We start from the raw sequence: 24,413 nt of genomic DNA on the forward strand, positions 1-24,413 counted from the left end.
GTATTTCTCCTCCCAAACAGCTCAGTCCTGATTATATTTTATATCCTTGTGGAATTAAAGCACTGTACTGTACTGGCAGCAAAGGGAAATTAGATTATAATATTGTTTGTGGATGATTAACTTGCATTTCCTTTCAAACTGGATGCGTGTGCCTGAGTCCTCTGGTGCCACTGATGGACACTTCTTTTGGTGGGGATTTTGAGCAACAGAATATGGGGTCCAGTACTTTCTCTGAGGTGAAATAAACCAGGTAATCACAGAACTGGGTGAATATGGGGCTTTCATAAACTCTCTCAAATTTATATGATGTCACTGCTTGAGAGATGTGGCCTACAAAAGAAAATGATTAGGGAAAAAAGAGCAAACTTTCCCTTATTTTTCCATCTATTACCGTCTGTATTTTAACCAGATTTAAATAATTTGGGCAGACAGAATTTATTTGGTGATCTGCCTTCTTTCAGTGTCAGCACAAGAAGGTTGCTGATTTTGGGATTCCTCTGTTACAAACTGAGGGGCAGAGGAGTTCTGATTGTGAAGACGATATTAGGATTACACATTCCTGGAAAGAGCTCCTCTGTGCATTGCTTTCTCCAGCTATCAGAGTTATGCACAAGTGAAGTAGAGGGCAGAACTTGGGGCCAGCTTTTCAAGTTTGGTCGCCTAAAGCTGGGCAGCAAGATGGGCTTACATCACTGTATTGAGCATTTGCATTTGTAGAAGAGACAGATACTTAGCGCTCCTAGAAACCAAAAGCACTGCTTAGGATGACTCATTGCATTTCTGGAAGTCAGATTTATGAGAGACTGGCCCCTATCCCCTCCAGGTGTACCAGTCCAGTAGCTGGGTGCCACAAGCGTTTATAAAACAGACACACCTGCATGCCACTGGTAGCACCCTCCAGGTATAATGAACACAAAGACACTCAACACATCAAATGAAGGAGTTTCTTAAGTCTAATGCACAAAATGTGCACTTTTCTCCCTATCCCACTTAGCCTGTCTTCTGTGAATGAAGACAAGATGATTTAAGACTCGGTAAAGGCTAGCTTCATCTCCCTCTGTAATCTGTCACACACATTGTCTCTAAGCTTTCTTCCTTTTGTTTTGGATTCTAAGACCTGCGTCTACTGTGCACTGAGCCGGCTGCTTGTTAATGCCTGTGTCATCCTCCCTAATACATGACTCCCCACAGAGGCAAAGTAGCATGTGGATCTGTTCCCACCTTGTCTTCCAATCTTTCACTCCTGTCTGCCACTGCAGAGGCTCAGATTTACTTCAAAACATCCCCCTAACGTCAGACGCTGAGCAGAGGCACCTGGGTTAGGAGCAGTGTCACCTCCGTCTCAGCTGATGGATGTGAAGAGGATGCCAAGCGCACAGTGCTGTTGTTAGCAAGATGTCTCTCACTGGCAGTGCCTCTCTTTCCCTATTAGCTGCAGGAGCAGCCCACGGTGACTATTCCCCTAACGTTTCACTGCCTGAAGAGGGAAGTGTCTCTGTAGGGCTGAGGTTCCTATTTCCTTCACCCTGAATCACCTCATGCTGCCCTCCTCAGACCCAGTAAACTGTCTGGTCGTAGGTTGCACCCTCTGCTGCTCTGTCCTGCACCCTCCTGTGCTCTGGGGGAGCCATCAGCAATGTCATCTCTCATAGCTAAGTATCCCTTAAATAAAGAAATTTGTGGGGATTTGGCTTCCTGCTGCTGAAAAGCAAGGAAAACCCTATCAGGGCATTGTGTTGAAATAGCCCAGAAATAAAATATATGCTACTTTTGCGATAGTCCTGCAGATTTATATTACTATTTTTATTATTATCATAAATCGTTATTAGCATTTTTATTTCCAGTAGTTTTGTTATTTGGCTTTCAGGGGCTTATCACATGAAAAGGAAAAGGGCAGGGACCTGATGCTCCACACGACAGATAAAGACACATAACCTGTCTGAAGAGCCACCTCACTGCACATAGGGAAGCAAATCATTTTGATGCAAATAGAGTCTGAGACCAAAATGTCCCTCTCCCTCACCTCATTTCTATTTCATGATTAAATAAATCATAAAGCTGTCACCAGAGACCACACAGAAAGAGGTCTCAAATGGTAGAAATGAGAGCATTCTGCATTGGTCTCTTTAAATTTCAAAAGGTATTTTGAATTAAAAGAGAGGAGGAAAAAGAGCATAATGCTGTTTTCACGCCTGATTCCCCAGGAGTACAAACAAGGTCTGAGTCCTCTTGTAATATTATAACAAATTTTCAAAACAAAAAATAAATAAATGAAAATTAAACAGTGCTCCGTAAATTTAATTGAGATTCACAGTGTCCGATGCTTTTCAAATTCAAATTACCACCAGGCAGAGCATATTTTGCATAACTTATACAGATAAAGTGAAGATGATTGATTATTTTTCTCCTCCTTTTCTTTTCTTTTTTTTTTTTTTTTTTTTTTAGGAGAGATGGACTTCAGTCACAGCGTTGGAATCTTTGTGTGTAAAATCTGAATAGAAATCTAACATTTTTCACAGATGCACCATATCATATTGTTATATTGTACAGTGCTTAGAGTGCACTACAGAAAAAGTGCGTGGAAAAACAATCATTTTTGTATTGAATAATAGACCAAAACTGCATATTTCTGTTATTAGCGCGAACGTTCAAAGGTAAATACTGTTGTTGTCTGTTAGATGTCTTTCATCTTCAGTAAATAAGATTAAATGCATGAGTGGTAACTCAGAATTCTCTGCAGATCAGCCATATCACTTCAGAAATTGAATATAAATACACAACTTACCTAAGGAGATTGTGAATTTGGAGCTGGAAAAACTAAACCATGGACACTGTCTACAAGAGAGGAATCACTTCAGAAGTATGGAATAGTTTAGGTTCAATTTACATTTCCTGTATTCAGGACAACTTCATCGTGAGGTGAAGTTCCTAGTCCTTGTAGTTCTAGTTACTGCAATCTAAGGGAAAAAGCCTTTTCCTACTGAAAAACGTGTACTAATCACATTTTGCTGTGCCTCAGTATATACTGGTCTCCTTAGACTAGATCTACTTAGGGGCAAAAAAAGGAAGAGGAGTCAGAGTATTCACAGTATGCCCTAGAGCCCATGTTTTTGGAATCAGCTTCTCTATTTTTGACATGTTGGCTGAAAACCTGGGTGTACAAATTCCAGTTCTTGATCACTCTGATTGCTATGAAAAGCCCCTGTCCAGGACATCAATTATTAAAACACAGATATGTAAAAGCACATACATACATACATCCATAGGTGTCTGTGCGGCAGGGGAGCAGTCCCATCTAGTGTGTCTGGTGAGATCGAGCAGTGCTGTTGCCTGCTGCTATGCAGTGCAGTCAACATGCATCAGTGCAGGCCCAAGTTTTCCCTTCCCTCCAGTGAGGCCTCTTGTGTGCCTGGGAACATGGGATAGGTGGCTTCGGATGCCTTTTGGTAGAAAAACAGACCTGACAAGGAGTCCTCCACTGCAAGGTATGTTGTGTGGGCTGCGGCATGAGGTCCCCACAGCTGTGCTCCAAGGGACAGCCTGGGCTCTGCTCCCTGGAGGGGACAGATTGCTCATGGTGTGAGTCCTGGCAGCAGAGTTATTCAGCTGACTTTCTTTCCTGATGTTTTACTCCCCCATTTGTTAGATTTAACAAGCTTGGCTCTGCACATCTCCTGTCAAACTTCAGGGTCTCTGTTCTGCTGGTCAGCTGAACAGCAACTGAAATATAAGCCCACAGACCTGAGGACATACATTTTCTTTCTATTTTGAACAGGGAGATGCAATGTTCAACCATGCAGGAGTAAGGTGAAGGGTGGCATTTGGAAGGTGAGAGGAAGAAATGTTTTAGGCAGTTTGAATTATGAAGTAGCATGATGTTTTTGGATGAGGGAAAAAAGGGAAAACTTCCTTTAAGACTGTAGAGGAACATCACCAGAGACACTATTTGAACTGTTAGTTAACAGTAAAATGAAATATTTCCTACCCATGAAAGAACAAATGTATTGAATCAGACTCCAAAGATGATGTAGTATGATAAGAAATGCCAAAAATGATATGCAGAATGCTAACTCCTGTGAGAAAATAAGAAGAATGCTTCACCAATGATGTCATAACACGAACTTGTCTTTACCACTAGGCACTTTTCCTTAACACTCTTTAATTGGAGTAAGGCGGTAAAAACAGTGGAGTAGAGAACATCAACCAGGGCAGAAAAGAAGTAAATAAAACTGTCACTTGAGAGTTGGTTGTGTAAAAGTCACATGCAGGAAGGAAGCAAAGTGAAAGTTCACTGGAAAATGACCACTGACATGGGACAGTGGCCATTTTGCTTGTGATGCACAACCCGGCTCAGATCCATGACTTTGTCCATGGCATCACCCCACTACCTGCTTAGCTTGCTCACTCCAGTCTTTCTGTTCCTCAGCATACTCTGCACCCTTCTGCTCCCTCTGCTATCCCATTTCTTCCCATGCCTCCAGCCCAGGGACAATCCCCTCCCCAGTTCTCCCACTGTTCCCAGAACCATGCGCTATTCTTCTCAGCATCCTTCACCTCACCAAATGTCAGTGTCACTCACAATCCTAGAAAATATCAGTGGACAGAACCCACAAATCCACACAGCCACAGGCACTGGCATCTCTCCCACTTGCCTGTTTTCACACCCTGTACCTGGCCATGAGGGGAACTGGGTATATTTAGTGTGCTGCTTATGGGCTGGCCATCCCACTAGAGCAGGAGCAGGTGCGATGTGCAAATGCTCCCCAGGCAGCTCCCTCAGCTCTGGTTCTTGAGTCTTTGACTCATTAGAAGTCTACATATGTATGCAGAAGAAATAATATTCAAATTCAGGTTATTCCAACATTGTTCTTTTAAGGGAAACAAGCCTTCATAGCCCAACACATTAATCTCTGTTATCTCATCATGCTGCTAGCAGTCCAGAATGTATTGTCATGCTCTCAAGAATCCATGGAGGAAACCCCCCTGCAACAGATCTGAACCTAGTAAATCACACAGCTTACTGAGAGCCAGTCGAGCACACAAGAAGGCACGAAGTATTTACATGGCTTCGTGTTTGCAGGGAAAAGCAGTACGCCCCACCTGCAGCCGCCAAGCTGCAAAAGGCAAAGCCAAGCCAGAGCTGCTTAGTCACTGGTGTCCATAGGATGTACACAGGCTTCCAACAGGTGACAAGAATAACCTCGTGCACAGGATTTGTCAGCTACTAACACATGCAAGCATCTATGGGCAGAGGTATCACAGCCCTTCTGGCAGCGTGTACGTGAGCCATTCCAATTAGGTGCATTGGCAGCTAAGCACAAACAATTGCTGGCATGCTGCTCTGCAGCTGACAAACAGCCTGTCATATCTTCCAATCATCTGTAAATCCAGGGGATTGGCCAAAATGACCATTCGAGCTGTTTCCATATTTCTCCAGTTATTCTTATTCTTAACATGCAGAGGAAAATTAGGTCAGGTTTTCCTTAGCAGCTGCCACTCCCGCCTTGCTGCACGTCACAACCCTCTGGGCTGACCTCAGTGGCACTGACCTTGGACGTCGCTGCAGTGGCATTACTTTCCTTACCACTCCCTTGTGTGCTCTCCTCCACTGCTGCCACTTCAGGGGCTTCTGCCTTCTTTGCACTTGTTTCTGAAGAAACTTTCCCCAGCCCACTGTCTGGGGCTGAGCTCGGGCTGCTCGCTGGCCGTGGCTGAGCTTTATACCAGCTAGGGTAAAACAAGGGGTCGACGGTTTCTGCTGCAGGTGGCACTTGACTGTCAGACTCTGCAGTCTGTTGAGAACCACTTGGAGTCACAACCTCATCCTTAAGCAGGACAGATAGAAAAGAAGAAGAAGCAGAGTGCACTATGTTACCTTCCTGCCGTAGTCAAGGTTTGTCTGCACGCCCTCTTTGTTATACCTCTCTGCAAGGAATACATTTGCCCTCATATAAGGTCTCAAAGAATCGAATGGAGCAAAAGCAACCAGCATTTGAATAAAGAATGTTAGTTACCAAAAGCTAAAATAGAAGGGCTATATTAGCTGGGAAGATGCAAGTGTCTCCTTAATCCGTGTTTGAGCCTCATTTGAAATTCATACCTACACCAGGAATAAACTTCTGGAAGTGAGCTGAGGCACATGGTGGCAATAATGGGCACAGGAAGAGGAGGGCCCATGTCTCAGATACGCTGTCCAGTGCTTGTCCAGAACAGGGATATAGCTACCTGACAAATTACGGGTTCTTAATTACTGCATTTCATCCCATACACAGAGAAAGACCCAATCCAATTCTGAAAACATAAGATATCCTGCATAAGATCCCCACCAGCCACAAATTTACAGTAGATACAGGTTTAGGTACAGGTTTCTCAGTCAGGTGTGCTGGGTTTTGTGTGGAGTAAAGCATTTCATACCAAATCTGCTGATATGAGGAGTCAGATAAAGAGGATATAAAGACACCGGAGAGAAACATTTACAATTAAGCAATCTCAGTTGCACTGTGCTGGGAAGAGGAGCAGCTGTTTGAGCTGCACCACTCCTCTCGCACCAAGCTCCCAGGGCTCACTGAGAGTGCTATAACTGCTGCATTTCTGCTGTGCCTTTCTCACACCAGAAGGCAAAAGCTGAGATACACGTATCCCACGCACCGCAATGCCACATGCCATGTCAGACTCCATGTCTGACCAACTCATAATAGAATTTACAATTGCTAAAGCATTGTGCTGTACCTTTTCCATTTTAGTCTTAGAAGTAAGGGAATTGATGTTAGTAGGCAGACCTGCTCACACCTACTTCTGTTTTGCATATCAGTTATGCTACACAAGTTTAGTGAAATTAGTGCAAATCCTTGGAAGACAAACTGTAGTTAAATCAATAGAACCTGATTCAAGAGCATCTTCACACAGCTGGTGCAAATTCACGTATGCTTTTAAACCAAAGCAAGAATGATTCTACAGCAATTTTTTCCCTTTGTTTTATGTGGGAAGCTTGCTATAGTCAACAATGCATCACTTGCTCTCTTGTTTTCACACTGACCTCTTCAAATATCATCAGAGCAGCCTTTAATCACTCAGCAACTTCACCAGGAAAATTGCATGAGAGTAGAATTTGTTAAGCTACTTGTATCTATGGGCAGCTGAGGTGGCACACAAAGTATTATTTTTTACATAGTCTTTTAGAATATGCAGCAATTATGGTCACATTCTAATAGCATTCCTTATGGAAAAGCATTGGGCTGAATTATTTACACCCTGAATCTATTTGTTGCCAGGCTGTATCACTGCTAGGTTAAAGGCAGCTTCCTCTCTTTGGTTTGGTCTATGATATCCCTGTATCCTTCTAGATGATAGCCTGAGGACAACCAGAGCAGAGAAGAAGGTAAACGTCATTCCCAGTAAAGAGATTAAAAGCACGATCTAAAAGCCAATGGTGGAAAGCTCTCTGAATCCACAGGGAATGCCAAATTCTCTTAGCATAAATATTTTATCAACTGTTTCATTTATAACAGTTAGTCTGAGTTAAAACACAGGAGGCAGCAAGCAGAACATCCATTATAATGCGTTTAACTCCCAAATTGAATCTCTTTTATTTATATATTATATAACCCACATATATCCTGGTTTATATAGCAAGGTAATTTTTTGCCCATCAAATGATATACACGCAGGCTGAGAGGACAGGGTACAGCTGTGTATACATGTGAAAGGGCAATAAGCAGCCTTGCTCTCCACTGCAGGGACTCCCTGATGCCTCAGGAGCAGGGCTCTGGCTCTGGCAGGCTGCTCAGCAGAGCTGGCAGGGCAGCAGGGCCATGGGGACAGTTACCTGGCCAGCTGGGGCAGTGGGCAGCGGCACTGGGACAGGTTCGGCTGCAGGCTCACCCACTGCACTCTGCGGTTCAGGGTCCTGCTGAGGTGGCTGTGTTGCTCTCTCAGCTCCTTCCTCTTTCTCTTCTTCCTCCCCCTCCTCTCCTGATGACTCTGTGCGCACTTCATCCAAATCTTCCCCTTCTGCTGTATCCTCCTCTTCCTCTTCTGCCTCTTCCTCTAATGAGACAAATGTAGAAGGAGAGGGCTGAGCTCCACGTGAAGCTATACAATCAAGGAACCATAGAATGGCTTGGCTTAGAAGGGACCGTAAAAACCATTCAGTTCCAACTCCCTTGCCATGGACAGGGTTACCAATCAACTAGTTCAGCATGCCCAGGGCCCCATCCAACCTGGCCTTCAATGCCTTGAAGATGGTTACCCTGTGTGATGATGAAGCCATTTACAGCCACGCAGCAAAGCTGCTGCTGATCCATCTTCCTGGCAGAAGTGAGGAGCCCGCATAGGGTGCTGCCACAGATCCTTGCAGCAGGGAGCACACTTCACACACACACTTTTTAAAGTCTTAAACCCATCCTATTGCTTTGTAAACTGTGGAGGTTTAGGGTACTAAAACCAAGCTCTTAAACTAAAACCAGGCTGTTAAACTTTGTCAAACCATAGTTTTACATCTTACGACACAGCCTATTGTCAGCATTTGTGGTTGGGCTCCTTTCCAAAGGCAGCTCTCTAACAACGTGTTTTGTTTTGCATAATCATGTTATTCATCCTCACAAGCATCGGGTGCTGCTCAGAGCCATCCCAGTACTTCAGAGTATAAATAATCCTAGATAGAAGCCGTAGCCCACAGGTCGACTATACATTTTGCACAGCTTGTGGTTCTGCCTCAACTTGTAGAAGGAATGTAGGTCTGCAAATCAAATAACACTCTCGTATTGCAGAAAGACATCTGCAAGCAAAAACTCTCCTGAATCTCTGCTTCCACATCCCCTGCATGTCGAGAGCCTGACTGACTGCAGCAGGACCAAAGTCCTGATTCCCAAGGCCCTTACTAATCCCTTGTCCCCAGGAGGTGGGTGTCACATTCCCTATCACATGTCGGAGTGCACGAGGTCATGATCTTGGCAGACGCACGTGGATAGCAGGGACATAGCAGCTGTGGCTGATCACAGGGACAAACTGGGCATGAGGCTGTGAGCTGGGATTGTCCCTCACAGCATAAATCCCTGGAAGTTCGTGGCCCTGTGAGATGACACCTGCTGTGCTGCTGACTGGTGCCATGGCTGCTGTCCCGCTATATGGACCCTTGTGCCAAGTAGAGCTAGTTCATGGATCTCATCCCATCCCATACAGGTGCTCTTATAGGGGCCATCCACACACGCTGAAGTTAGTACAAACTGTGGCATGGGAGGAAGTTATGGGTACCACTTCACTGAGTCTCAGGCATCTGTACAGGATTTAACTGGGCTAGCAGAGGTAAATGTAAATGCATTAGCACAACCCAGCACAAGAAAATGAAAATTATAGATATCCAGATGATCATCAGTAGAAGGGATGAGGCTTTTTAATAGGAGAGGTCTGCTTTTTTGAGATATTTGTGTCCATTCATTCCTCATGGTTTACTGAGTAAGGTAAAGCATAGGTGAGCCTAGATTTCAGGCTACTTTGATAAATGTAGAACTGCAACTTTGCGTTGGTACATGGACACATGATGTTCATTTAGTCATGACATCACAACAAATCATGTAACAAGACGTTAAATGTATGAAAGATTATGACAATATTTGCTTCCTTCTATAACTGATTCTGAATTTTGATTACATTTCTGCTGCATTTCTCTATTATTAAAAATTTAAAGGGTACAGCTCTCTTAATTTATTTTAGTAGTAAACACATTATCTCTTCAATGACTTTCAATAGAAGATAACCCATAAAATAATGGCATCTTCTGAGTGGGAAAAACTACTTTATCGACTGAGATAAGTGCTTAATTTTGTGGTTCCTTCACACGAGGAGTTATTAAAGATCACGCTCTTAGGGAAGTCTCGAGGCAATGTAAAAAGTAAAATTCATGGTGTTATGTGATTTTTAACTGTGATGCTTTATTTATTTATTTTATTTTAATGGATACAAAATGGCCTAGTTGTACCTTGGGACGGAGGGAAATATCCAATTCAAGTTTTCTTAATCTGTATCATCATGTAAATAACATACAACTGCAATTAAAAAAAAAAAACCAAAAAACTCTATTTAGGTGAAATAAATGGCATACCTCTGTCAAAATCAATTTCTCTTATTATCTTTTCTTCTCTACTGAGGTTCACTGTGAACTGGTTCATATTTTCATAACCATCTTCTATTTTTTCCATCTGAAATCCTTTAGATGCTTCAGTGATTCTAAAACAGAGGGATTGGTTATTCACACTTGGATTCGCAGATAAATTTGCAATCTGTAATTCATTATAAAAAATCAAGTGTCTCAAGTTTGAATACTTACTTTTGCAGCAATGTTTTGGCATTCTGTGGAAACAAAAATGAAATAACTGACTTATTAAATCGTTCCATTTTTTGAGATATACATTGAGATCTAATTCTTAACTAGATGCTTCTAAACACATTCATATGGATCTCATAAATGACAACCACAAAGTCTGCAAATGAGATCAAACTTGTACGGTGATTAGTAAACAGCTGAGCAATCCCCACAGTTCATTGAAGACTTCTTAATTAAAATCTGAATTAGACAGCAAATACACGGAATATTTACAAAAATGAAATATATATTTTTTATTTTTATTTTTATTTTGGCATGTGCATTGTGGTGAAAAGCATTTGTTCTGTCACAATCTCTAGTTACAACAGCTTTCAGTATCCGTGAGGGCATACGCCTGGAGCCACGGCACTTTATTTGTCTGAAAAGAGTATTGTTCTCTTCAACAGCAATTATTTGATAAAAATAAGTTTTTTGTTCTTTATTCTCTTTTGGAAAATAATTGTTCAGCTTTTAATGCAAAGGAACTGTAACATTGCAGGACAGAAATGGTACACCAGTGAATTCAGAGAACAGGCTACCAATGGTTGTAGAATCCACTGTTCTAAGTTTATATTAAGAAAATATAGAAATTTTGAAGTAAAGGCATAAAAACTGAACTTATGACATCTACATGTAATCCTGGGAATTTCATCACTGTTACTGTGCAAATGAAATCTTTAAATCACAGAAATCTCTACTTATATTCGACATGTGAGAAAATAAAAACATGCAGGAAAATATTACAATTCCTGTTTCCCTTGGGAGCATAAAACCTTTACACGGGGTAGTATATTTTGGTGTGCATGGCAAATACTTGCCCTTCCTTGATTTGGGTACTATTTATGACAGGCCTAGTCTGTGCTGATGTAAGTTTTAAAAAATGAGCGTGTATGAGAATTCACTGAAAGCTGACCAAATTCTGGATGTGCCTAACATTCAGAAATGCTTACATAGTATTTCAGTAAACCATTGCTCTTCTACCTCCACTTAATAGATGTTGTACCTGCAAAAACACAGCCATTTCTGGTTCTTCCATGAACTGGATTCCTGACTCAACCAGCTTAGACACAGCTTCCAAATGATCCGCATACTTCTTCATCAGGGATCGGATGTGTTCCAGTTTCTCCTCTTGGGTTCTAGTAATTATTTGTGTCATCTCGTTTTTTCTTTCTTCCAGTACAGAATAGAGATAATCAAATTTTTCACACAGCTGTTCCTTCTGCCGTCTACTGCATTCCTGTGAATCATTTGGTTTATGTTAAACATGTTATGTTCTTAAAAGTGTTTCTATTTTTACAGTTACTTGGAAGCATTTTCATCAAAGAAATTCCTCTTTTTGAGCAGTGCAAAGGATTCTGAATGACCCCGGAGACTTTCATAATTTTCAAAGTTCAAGCTATTGGAACAAAAGTTTTAAAACTGTTCTCAAACTCTGGATTTCAAACCACTGAAAGCCCCCAAACAGGTTATTGTATAACTTCGCAGCCTGTGAAAGAACTGTGAAAGGTATTTATGATGCCTGTAGTGATACTTCAAAGCCCTCAGGAAAAGTAAAAAAAAATCACCATAGTAGCAGCTGTGTTCATTTGCACGAACAGAATGTTTTTTAAAGGAAATATCTTCCATCTCAAAGCAGTTCTGGAGAATTTTCTTTTTCTACCTGGAACTTTCTCGCTTAGGCCTGATTTTTACATCAGCCCTTTCAGACTCTGTTTTGACAGCAGGTGTCCATTATATCCCACTTACCATGCGCTGAATGAGGGAGAGGTAGTGCAAAGAAATGCTGTGTGACAAAAGCACAAAGACAAGGAGGAGGAATTGGGTTCCAGCCCTACTTTCAGGCATTGATTTTCACATCATTTTCTGAGATGCTTTTCCTGTCCTTCTTCTCAGACAATGCACAGTATTTCACTTAGTAAGGGTTTGATGACTGCTCCACTGAGCGCTCTCTAACAAGAACACACTGCACTTGCAAGGGAGGATTTTGTATGGAGGAAAACAGAGAAAGGTTATCTGTAATGTCTGAGGCCTACCAAGTACTTGATTCATCTCTGAGCCCCAGGGCACACAGACGGGCATGTCCTTATTGTGGTTATGCCTGGTTGTGGATGGGAGTGGTTACTCTATTCTCTTTCCTAGGAACTGAGGCTGAATCAGTTCCTCATCTTCATCCCTGGAGGCAGAAAGCTGAGATCCTGGCATCACAGGTTTATTAACATCCCCACAGTACTTTTGGAACTGGGAAGACTGATTATTTGTAGCATTTGGCTGCAGAGAGCCCCACTTTTTTCTTAACTTTCAATCAGAGCTCTTCCCTAAGAGCTGGGAACAATCTGCTCCATATTGTTCATAGGAGAAGATCTTCTGAAGAAGGACAAGTGGCCAAACACCACAGCCTGTGCTGCAGGGTGTGGAATAAACAGATATGTTGCATTGGCCCCAATACCCACTTCTGCTTCCAAAGAGAAACACTTGGCTGAGCAGACACATCTACCTTTAAACTCTGGGATTGTTCTGTCCAAGTCCTGTCCTTCTGGTAGTCCTTGGCACATCCCAGAATTTTCTCTAATTGATGAATTGTAGAGTAGGGATATGAAAGCTGGGTGCTGTTCTGTTGTTCAGACCTCAGAAAACCTTCCTCTCCTCTTTCACTCCTTTACTCTCTTTCTCCTACCGTTTCCTGCATTTTCTCTTGCTTCAGACTCCATTTCAGTCTATGATGACCTCCTCTGAAATGTCAGTCGGATCACTTGTAAAATAACTTTAATTTAAGGACAGGTGTGTACTGCCTTTGACATTTGATATAGGACAAGTGCTCAGGGAAGGAGAGTGCCCTGAGAAGTCCTTCCCAATTTCTAAGCTTTAATAAATAGTATTTTCTGCCAGCAGACATTACAGAGTTGTGAACCTCAAGAGTCAGAATGCAAAGCGAACTGCAAATGCTGAAATATTTCTGTTTTTTTCTTCTGTATAAAATGTTCCCACATTAATTCTCTGACAGAATTATCCCAGTCAGATTCTGAGTAATAGAAGGGTTAATAAAGACATGACTTCCCATTCTAAAAAAATCTTAGCTTTTTTGTTTTTTAAAGAACAGCTACAAGAGAAGGGAAGGAGTCCTTGTCACTGAGCATGAGTTGCACTGCTTGTTCTGAACTATCTGTATTGACTGGTCATTGCTGTTAGCATTTAAAAGAAACACTAATTTTTTCTTCATTGTGTGACTCTTATTTTTTACAGAGCTAAACATGATTTAATTATTTGTTGTTGTTTTCCATTATTTTTCTTCTGCTTTTTATTTTTCAGTATAATATGTGAACTTCATATTCTTTTCCAGCAATGAAAAGCTATACAATTATTAACCGGATGCTTTTTTTTTTAAATTGTTTTGATTTTGGGGGGGTTTGGATAGGAATAATAGCTAAATATAGAACAGTAGGCTATTTTTTCTCCAGCTGAAAGAAAAATGATCATGTATTTTCTGCTGGAGCAGATATTGTTCTCTGCAAAGCGTTAAGTAAAGAGAAGAGACAATCCTGGATTACTAGTGCTACTTCCATGCGTGTACATTTCTCAGCTCCAGCTGTAGCTTTTCAACTTCAAGGACAAACTGATGTCAATTCAGACAAAGCTGTTGCGTGGTAGGAAATGTGATTTGCTTGAAATATAACATGGAAGTGCCAAGGTAAGTTCTAAGATCTATTTTCTTCCATCTCTCACTTTAAAAATGAAAAGCCTGTTAGAAAATCTGAAGGCAAAATGGCTGCTCTTTCTTTGGGCTTCAAGTTTAAAGGTCGGGCTTCAAGTGGGTGGATAATTCTGAAGAATCTAGTTTCAAAAGTGTTGTATTTTTAAAAGTATTTATAGCACAGTGTTTTCTCCATGCTTCAGATGAGGATTGAAGTTTTGTTTCTGTATCAGATAGTTCAACTGAAACGAGTATAAGCTCTTGCTTTTGAATCATTCAAATTTCTTCAGTTAACCCACTTGAAAGGCTGGTTTCTGTCTGCAAAGTCCTGATAGCAGCCAATTTCATCCTTGCAGTGTGAAAGCTTCCTGACTACAAAGTTCTGACTCTGCTGCTAGCACTCTCTCATTTATCTGGGAAAAGGTTTTATGTTCTTTGAACTGGGCTTGGACACTTTCTCTTCCTTCGTGCTCTGAGGAAACAGGAGTCAGGGGCAATTGTGTACATAGATTGTAGAATCAATTTTTCTTATTTAGAATCTATACATCTTGGATTAACTTTGTCACTGTAGTTTCCTTTTTTGCTCCAGCTCTGAAGTGTCAATACAATTCTAATTGGACTGAGAGGAATGCGACTCTTTCACCAGATGCTTCATAAACTCTGATCATAAAATCAATTCATATGAGCTGCTTTCAGCCTATTATTCTGTGATGCTCAAATTGGTCAGAGCTGAAATTTACATTTGCTTCACTGGTATAGACCTCTTGGAAGAAATGAAGGCCACTTCTGTTACTGAATGACACAAAACTAATTCCAGCTCTGTCAGAGGAAGATTTTTACCAGAAAATACAAATTCACAGTAAGAGCCCAAACTCATCCCTCCCATGAGCAAAACAAGATTGCTTAAAGGTTTACATACAAATATTAAAAAACTGCTTCATTAAAGGCAAAATAGCCAAATGGAGTTCACTGATATACCTGGGAGCTATGCTGTGGCTACCCATGTATCTGAGAATAAGGCTCTTCTCAGAATCAGTCAGGTCTCAGCCTAATATTGGTCTACAGCTCTTGCATCTGAATTGAAAGCTGATGGTATTCTTTCAACCCATTTTTAACTTGGGTTGTAACCCATGCAACTAAGAATGCTGAGCAAGACACGCTGATGTGGCTTACTTTCACTCTTTGTCCTCAGTCACGGGTCAGTGCCAGCGGCAGGGTGCTAAGCAAGACATATCCTTTAGGTGAGGCACTGTGAGTACCATAACTATGTACCACTGCATCTGGTACTATACAAAGCCATAGGTTGTTCAAAATGATATGGGAACCCATCTAGGTAAAGTGAGGTCTAGTAAAGAGTGATCATTATCACCAGTTTAAAAGCTGCAACTCCATACTGACATAACTGCATGGGAAGATGTGATACGTACCTCAACTGTCTTGCAGGTCTCCTCCAGCTGCGTGACAATCCCTTGCACTCTGTCATTGCTGCCCACCAGGACTGCGATGCCATCACTCAGCTCAGACTGGGTAGGGAGGGGAGAGCAAGCAAGAGGCTGTTAGACACTTTGGGGGCTCTGGAAGCCAGCCATACACCATCCCACGTTGGAGTGACCCACGTAAAACTGGAGAGCAGTGGATGAGCCATACTAGGGTGTTAGCTGCATTTTTCACCAGAACTGTGGAAAACTGGAGAGTTTCTGCTCATAAGTTTTTTACTAGTGCTTTGACATTTGTTTCTTATACAGCACTCTGAAAACACTGGCATTTTGAAAATTTTCATGGAGAATAAGCTGTAATTTGGAGAGGAGGAAGCACTTTCTTCTAGGAGGTTCTTCTAGATGCTTTTATCTGAAGCACTATGCTTCAACAACTCTCAAACATTCCATTTGGGTTTGTTGACAGAGAAGACTCTCTCTCTTGAGAGACTGGGCTTTTTTTTCCATTTTCTGGATCCAGCTACATCACTGTGGTGTTTCCCTGAGGACTGTAGGTTTCAGGCCTGGAGAAAAGAGAGTCCATGGACCTGGGGGGACCACGGAGGCTCCGCCTTGAGGGCAGTGGAGCTGGCAGCTGTGTTCAGAAAGTAAGGGAGAAAAGGGGGAGGAAAGGGAGACAGAGTCACTGGCACAAGGCACGCAGTGGAATCTTCTCATGGAGACCAGATCAGTGGGAAAGTGGAGGGCCCTGCTGTGTGATCAAAAGGAAAAACGTGGAGGGAGGAAGGAGCTGGAGATGATGAGGCAGTGACCTCTACATGGAGGAAGAAGAAAAGTCCCTGCTACAAGTGATGGGAGAATGACCCAAGTGTGGAGATGGGGATGACACTGGGATGTCCTTAGAGAAGGAAAAATAGAGAAGCTTCTCTCTAGAGAACTTATTGAGGGTTCAGAGGAGGACAAGGTGCCCTTGGCATACTGATGTAGTTATCTAGCTGTAAAGACAGCTTTGTCTGTGGCCTCTACAGCTTTGTAAAGGGTCCTTTGAAGCATGCATCCCTCAGCCTCTGGTATGTACATTCAGCCTTGAGCATGAGAGCCCCATTCCACAGGAACACTGGGAAAGAAACCACTGCTTGCAAATTTCTATGGATAGAGAGTGATTGAGGGCACGGATTCTGTTCAAGAAACTTCTTCCATTCTCTTTCCTTTTTTGATCAAAAAGGATGCTTGTAACTACTTTTCTAAAGCAACTTCTCATTTGTAGTTTTCACACACAAGCATCTGTGTGACAAAGTTGGAAGCTGGGACTTCAAACCTGGCCTGTTTGATTACTTGGCCCACCAGGGCCCTCCAGAAAAATGAGCTGTTTATCTCATGAGGATAACCCAGTGAGTCAGGTTTTAAATTAATACTGTATTAAAAATAAACAAGTCTTACTGGTGACAGCAAGGGCAGAGGATGTTCGGTACTTCCTGTGCTACCAACTACTGAATATTCCTTCATTCAGTTGCAAACAGGTTTTTCACTTAATTTTTTTTTTTTTTTAACAGATGCTTAAAGGCAAAAGTGCCTGATAGATAACAGTTTGATTTGTAATGGTCTGTTTTCTTGCCATCATGCGCTGGAAATCATGCTTATTTTTCTGATCTAAAAGCACTGAAAAAAAAGAGATTAGGAATCCCAAAAGGGAGATCCTCATATTCATGTTAAATTTTGGTGTAAAATGTACTCACTATAATAAGAAAAATTGAGATGTATTATCTTTCTGTGTGATTTTTCATAGATTTATTTCTCTGTACTCTTAAATAGCTTCAACAGATCTGTGTAAGCCCTTTACTCACAAACACGAATGAAAAAGGCACCCTCAGGCCACTTTGGAAACTCACAGGGAGCTCATGGGAATACCTTCCTGTCGATGATCCCTTCAGTTGCTGAGGATAAAAAGATACATAAAGATATTTACCTTCTGCTGCTGGTAGACGTTTGTGAGAGGAGCAACCTGACAGTCTTTGTGGGCACCAAAGACTTTGCACAAGGAGCAGGTGGGTATTTCACAGTTCAAACAATAGATATTGATTCTCTCATCTTCATGCTCTTCGCACATTGGCAGGTCACACTTTCTTTCAGGCCTGCAAAAGAGAATAAGCTTAAAACAAACTTGGTCTCCCTAAGTTTCTGATGACCATACTGAGGGTGTCAGCATGATGTAGGGTACAATCATACAACGGTGTCTGAGGTTGAGCTGAATACTTGTGCATTTAAACCTGTCACAAAGGATGACTAAATAGACACAGGTACCATTTAATATCCTGACACGATAGGATGTGAGAAGAATATAGTAACGTGACTTCATATTGCCATTTGAGCTGGGAGTGTGACTGAGTTCTCATATTTAAAAATGTAAATAACCTCACTGAGATTGTTTTTAAGCTACCTATCTACTTTAGTTAGTATATTGCCCATCTTTTGCCTGAAGTAGGAATCATACATAATTCCTTTAGGGTCCATCATACAAAATATTGAGTACTTGGCCTTGAAACAGCAAAGCTGCTATGTAGGGGGCTAAGCTGACGTAGGTGAGTAGACCTTCGTGCTGTCTATTTCTGCTAACAAACTTGTGAAGTCCAGCTCAGCTCTGCCAGTATCAAACAGGACAGAGTCCTTGCAGCCTTTATACCATGCCAGCAATCAAAATAAGGTCTCACTCAAACTAATTTTAGCTGTGTGGCATGTGTCTAGCTGTTTGGACTTGGTGATCCCCAAGGTCTTTTCCAGCTCAGATGATTCTATGATTCTGTATCTTGTACACTGCTGAGCTTTTTAGCAGTAGCTATTTTGATTGTACCAGCCACTATGGTTATGGGTTACACAAAGAGTGTGTGACCCTACCTATGTTAAGCCAAGAGCCATCAATACACTCATTAACTCAGTTCTGATCTTCACCAAAATGATTCAGCCATATACACACTAGTCAATCCCTGCTATTACAGGAACCAGCTTAGTTGTAACTTCCTTTAATAAGCCACTTAGTGAAAGCTCTGTCCCAGTCTGTATGGGCAGGCTGATGCTTTTCTGAGCTTGTGCGTTTGAGTGTGTGGCAGTGTGGTACTGGGTGGGGGTAGCAGAGTGATGGAGGGAGTGTGCCTAGGGGTCCAAGCCTCCAAAGGTTGCAACTTCTACTGTGGCAGTGTGAAATCTTTCCAATATTATCTATTATAACCTTATGCCTGGATGGAGAGCTGTGACTCACCTGTAGCAAGTAGAGCAATGACAACACAGAAATATACCATTATCCTTGGATCAGAAATACTTCCAGAAACTACAGAATTTAATGGCATTAAAAATGGAAGTTTTTTCCCCTGTTTTTAGACCATTTTTGCAAGGAGGCAATCTGTCATTCATTCTATTAATAGTTCAAAAAATTATGTAAAGATCATTGTTTTAGATGATATTACAGTAGTTTTTCATACAGCTTGGTAGAGTGGACATAGAATTTATTTTTTAATAATAAAGTATGGGTTTTCTATTCTGTTCTTAAAAAAAAAGATGGAATCTGATCAGTTAAAGGAATGTAAAAAAGATCAAGTAACAAAAAAGTGTCACCTTTTTTTTGTTTTTTAATTTCCAAAGGGCACTGGGATTGAAGGGATTTATAGGGAAAACCTGTGATTTTCAGTATAAAAGGCTTACTATAACTAAAACAAGAAAGACCTTTCCAAAGGAAGCCTGTATTATTTGGGTCAGATTTTCAGCACATTTACATAAGGCCTTCAGTGTGTCAAATCGAGCACCATTTCAACACCAGTAAAAAAAGGTGTCTCTCTGCTGAAAAGATTGCTTTAGGTTGTTTGCAAATGACTGCAAATATCCATGTAATGATGCACCAGTGTAAGGGCCCACATGTTAGGTTAGTAACAGACAAGGAATATTAGTGCGATTAATCAAGCCTGAAATAGCTGTTCTTCCTGAAAATATTTACAAGGACAGAAATTACTAGAGCGTTATTTGACACTGAAGTCCTCCCACTCGCATGAAAGAGAGACATGCAGCACAAGGCAAAAAGGCAACGGTGTCAAGCAAGTCTGGCCAGAAGTAGCCAACCTTCAAAGGTGCCGCAAGAAGCTGGAAGAAACCTGGCAGGACTCCCTGAACTTGCTGGGCCCTGAAGACAGTGACAGAAGCCTAGAGGTAAACAGACTTACAGCCTGTTTACTAGGCTTTGCATACCGAGGGATTTTTTGCAGAATATTCACTGACTTCAGAGGAGATCTGCTATATATATGTCGGTGTAGCAGTGGCTGAAACACAACTCCTAAGTGTAAAACAGTGACACCTGAAATGGAAGATTAAAAACTAGTCAGTAGGAAAATGACACATGGCTTTACTTGAAGAAAGGATTCATCACAGATGTGGATGTGACTGCAATTAGCAGGTGGATGTAATAGCCTAATAGCTTTGTGTTCTTTTTCTCTGGCTCTACTCTTTGAGATGCTAAGCCTGCATTTGAATAACACAGACTTATCCTGGATTTGAGTCTTGATGTGCAGATGTTGTGAATTCTTTATGGAGGGGAGGGTTCTCAGCACTGGAGAGGCCACACTTGGAGTAGTGTCCAGTTCTGGGCTCCACACTACATAAAAGGGTCATGAAAATGAGGAAGGAACTGGAGAACCTCTCTTTGTGAGGAGAGCCTGAGACGGCTGGAGCTGCTCAGCCTGGAGATGAGGAGGCTCAGGGGGATCTCATCAATATCTACAGATACCTGAAGGGAGGGTGCAAAGAGGATAGAGGCAGACTGTGTGCAATTGTGCTGCAGACCTGGTCCTGGTTAACCTGCTTTGGGTGACCCCACTTGAGCAGGAGTTGGGCCAGATGGACTCAATCTGTGATTCTATAATTTGGTGAAGAATTTCAAAGCTATTGGGGACATAAAGAAATATGTTCTAATTAAAGATGTAGTAAGACCTTAGCAAAACTTATATTAATATATTGACATGTAGGAGTGTATTTATGCAGATTTACATCTACAGTGACATTTATGACCACATACTTGCATTCCTTTATCAAAAAGTAAGTTCAGCTGAGCTTGACAGCAAAATTGCCAACCTTGTATAGAACATGCTATTAACCTATTCACCAAGTCTGGCCTAAATGGCACAGACTTAAAACAATTCCACTCCCATTGCATACATCCTCTAGCACTTCCCTTTGTGGAACTAAATGAAACTCCTGCTGTCCTGTGTCTCTAACCATTTCTCCTTCTAATAGGAAGCGCAGCCATTCAGTGTACCAGCCACTCCCCACAGTTCTGTATCACCTGCAAATTTGCTAGTGGTAAGCTCCTGCCCAATTGTCCAAGTCATTAACAATGGTATTAAACTTCATTGACCCCAGTATCAACCTCTGGCTACACCACTAATGGTTGGCCTCCACCTGACTTTGTGCTGCTCATCATCATAACCTGCTGGTTTGGCAGTTCAGACAGTTTTCAGTTCACCTCATTGTCTGCTGCCCACCCTAGACATTATTTCATCAGTTTGTCGATGAGGACATTATGAGAGACTGCTGAAAATCTAAATAAACCACACCCACTGTTCTCTTGTTCACTGAGTTTGTCATCTCTTTACAAAAGGCTATTGGCTTGGTAAGGCATGAATTTCCCTTCACAAATCCATGCTGACTACTTCTGATCACCTTCTTGTTTTTAAGATTCTGAAAATGCATTCCAGGAGAGATTGCTTCAGCACCTTTCCAGGCATTGGTGTGTAGCTTATCCAGTTCCCTGGATTCTCCTCCCCACACTTCCTGAAGATTGGAGTGACATACATACACACCAAAATTGTGAATTCCTGACCCAAGCAAACCATTGGTGAAGTTGAGGAAGAGCTTTCTTTCCATGGGGACTTAGAGAAGATCCAGGTGATCTCAATCCTCATTTGTTTTCCTCTGTGGGCTCCTCTTTCAGCATCCTTGCATTACGACACTGACCTTCCCTACTGCACACCACCTGTCCATCTCTGAGGTCCAGCCTATCTGAGAGCCCATGTGGTCCCACAGCCCATACTGGAGAGCCACACCCTACCTTGGGAGCTTGAGATGAGGCCTCTGAGGTGTCAGCTTCTGGTGGTGCTGGGCACCCTGCCCTGACACACATCCCCACTGCAACAGGGCCCACACACACATTGCTCTCAGCACAATTCCTGGTGCCTGCTGTGCTTCACCTGCTGCTCCACCTGTGCACAGCAGGGCCAGCCTTCACCTTGAACTGCTCCTTGTAGGTGCAAGGGAGGAGCAGTCTACAAACCCTGAGCAGGACCCAGAGGATGTGAAGAGCAAAGCACCCTTTGTTCAGGAATAGCTGGCTGAGCTCATTAGAGGCTGGCAGAGACTGTGAGGAGCTGCAGACTCCTGCAGCTACCCTTTCCTGATGGCAACAGGCTCCCTGGTGCTCCTCAGTTCAGGCAATCAGTGGCCTACAGAATTTCAAACACTGGGGTAATATTTTAGTTAACTTTATTTCCGCTGAGTTCGGCACTTTACTCTCCTTTAAAGCTTTGCAGGAGCCACATTCTGCTTGAATATTTTTTCCCTTGCCTTGCTAATAGGTACTAAATTGGGCAATAGGTTGTGCTGTCATTGGCTGGAGTTTGATGTGCAATGTGATGAAAGACAAAAAAATGATGTAATTGTCAGTAATAAGAGGGGCTGCCTGTGAGAGCATGGGTAGAGCCTCCCGATCCAATGGCACAGCTCCTCCCTCAGCTTTTATTTTTGAAAGAAAAATGCTTTAATTCATACAGGAACTAAAATTAGAAAAAAAATATTTTTGAGATGAATTATTTTTGTGTAAGCAGGAGACAAAGCTTGCTTCTTATTTGGATTCCCCCCCCCCCCCCCCCTTCTCAGCTTGTGCAAAAGCAGCTGGGAACTGGCACTGTTCTGGCATGTGCAGTTGTGATGGTGAATTGTACCAGCAGGAATATCTCTGGGAAGAGGTTCCTTTTCTGGAAGTCTTGAAGAAGACTTGATTTCCCTTGACTTTTTTGTTTCAGTGGGATAGCACAGGGTAAAGCAGTGGCAGATCCTGCTCACACAACCAATGGGAGCCTGAGGAATTTTAGGCCGAGGGAGATAAGCAGCTGAAGCCTACAAAGTGCCAAATAGTTTAGATAATGCTGTTATGCATTGCTGCTGCTATGTAACCCTGATAATTATTTTAATTCTAAGGACGTTCACGAAGGTTAAAAACCACCAGAAAAAATTAAGCAAACAAGCCTTCTACACAAGTTTCTATGCAAATATATCATTTGTATTTATATTTTTTCCTATTCTCCCCTTTTATTCATCACATTGTATTTTTGACCTTATCATTCTCTTTAATTGCTTGAAAGGAGGTGGGAGTCATTCAACTTCTTTTCCCAGGTAACAGTGACAGGACAAGAGGTAATGGCTTTCAATTATACCAGGGGAGGTTCAAGTTGAGTGTTAGGACAAAATTCTTCTCAGAGAGTGATGAGGCACTGGAACAGGCTGCCCAGGGAGGTGGTGGAGTCACTGTCTCTGGAGGTGTTCAAGAAATGTGTAGATGTGACATTAAGTGGCATACTTTAGTGGACATCGTGGTTATGGGTTGATGGTTGGACCAGGATCTTAGTGGTGATTCTATAATTTCATTTAGTATAGTTTTCAAAAATCTACTTAATCTCTCACATTTCCGTTTACCTGAAATTGCTTCTGTTTGCCCCCAAAATACATAGGAAGAAGGAGCTGCAGTTTCCAGATTTTTTGTTTTAAGTTTAATACAACTTTTCAGTTGGAAAAAGAAATGTTGGACATGAGGCCACAAGTGTCCAGCTTATTTGGTTGAGAGCAAAGTCCACTACTCTGCTGATTCATTTCCTCAGAGATTTTCCTGACTCAAATAATACTTGGATATCAATGACACACATGAGGATAGTTGAGCTTCCCTGGCCACAAAGCACTAAGGGAGGCAGAAAGGACAATTTTAAGCCAGCTTTGTGCTCTCCAGTGTTTTGGAGCTCAAAACTGTGTGCAGCTACATCTGTCTGGTGAGGACTCAGCAAGGAAGAAACAAAGCCACTGCTGTACTCCAAAACAACCTCTGTGTTGGAGGAAGGTAGAAGTGCCTGAAGCCACTCGAGCTGGATTCAGTGGTTGAGTCCATCTGCTCCAGTGATACTGCCTCTGTTATCCCTGCAAAGCCCAGCTGCCAAGATTGTACCTTCCTTCAGGTGTACAAACACCTTGCCTTACAAACCTGGCCCTACAGGTGCATACTGTTGACAAGAGGCTGCATTCCTGGGTGAGATGGCAGTGTGGGACCAGGTTTTGCCTCATTCCTATTATGTTCCCCAGGGTGGTATAGCTTGTGCCCAACCCAGAACAGGGAAAGGTAGATGAGATGTTCTACTGCTGGATTCCTAACACATCCATTAGAGGCAATTAGCAGTAGGAGAAATCTTAATTTTTAGGATTAACCTGTTCCTCTGCCCTGAGATTTTGATTCTAATACTCAATCATATGCTCTGATACATATTATTTCTAGCTGTTCTTTCACTTCTATGGAATCCTAAGTAAGACTCAATTTCCTCTGTTCCTGTCCCAAGCTGATGGAAGAGGAGATTTTTTGTTGTGTTTTAATGTGATGTTATAATACAGGAAATCTTCTGGGTACAAATCAACTATCTCTTTGTTTGTCCCTTAGGATTTTCTAACAAGATTTGAAATCCCATTCCTTTCTTTAGCATGAGAGCACACAGGATAAGGAGAAATATGTTTGTTTGAATAGTTTAAAATAAACAACATGAATCTAGATACTTTTCCCTCATTCATGAGAATACTCATGCTGGCTTTACAAGGTAAGTACTGCTCAAGGGAATGAAAATGACAGAATTGTCTTCTATAA

General features: G+C 41.9%; 1 protein-coding gene across 7 annotated transcripts in view; it reads right to left on the reverse strand.

Annotated features, from left to right (window-relative positions):
• TRIM55 (tripartite motif containing 55) overlaps nucleotides 1-24,413 on the reverse strand; it is a 35,290-nt gene that overhangs the window by 9,748 nt on the left and 1,129 nt on the right. The window contains exons 3-10 of one of the 7 annotated variants that reach the window (XM_065753089.1): nucleotides 17,451-17,616; nucleotides 15,476-15,571; nucleotides 11,364-11,597; nucleotides 10,325-10,347; nucleotides 10,100-10,224; nucleotides 7,826-8,091; nucleotides 5,550-5,825; nucleotides 3,986-4,073 (exon numbers count right to left, since the gene is read on the reverse strand). In XM_065753089.1, the coding sequence (XP_065609161.1) occupies nucleotides 3,986-4,073; nucleotides 5,550-5,825; nucleotides 7,826-8,091; nucleotides 10,100-10,224; nucleotides 10,325-10,347; nucleotides 11,364-11,597; nucleotides 15,476-15,571; nucleotides 17,451-17,616 (1,274 nt within the window). Of the gene's footprint in view, nucleotides 1-936; nucleotides 4,074-5,549; nucleotides 5,826-7,825; nucleotides 8,092-10,099; nucleotides 10,225-10,324; nucleotides 10,348-11,363; nucleotides 11,598-15,475; nucleotides 15,572-17,450; nucleotides 17,617-24,413 lie in introns of those variants that run through there. The other 6 variants (XM_065753086.1, XM_065753088.1, XM_065753087.1 and 3 more) reach the window with 6 other exon arrangements.

This window comes from Cyrtonyx montezumae, unplaced genomic scaffold, assembly GCF_038088225.1.
Source record: "Cyrtonyx montezumae isolate F1298 unplaced genomic scaffold, pur_monq_1.0 scaffold_8, whole genome shotgun sequence".
Taxonomy (NCBI): Eukaryota; Metazoa; Chordata; class Aves; order Galliformes; family Odontophoridae; genus Cyrtonyx; species Cyrtonyx montezumae.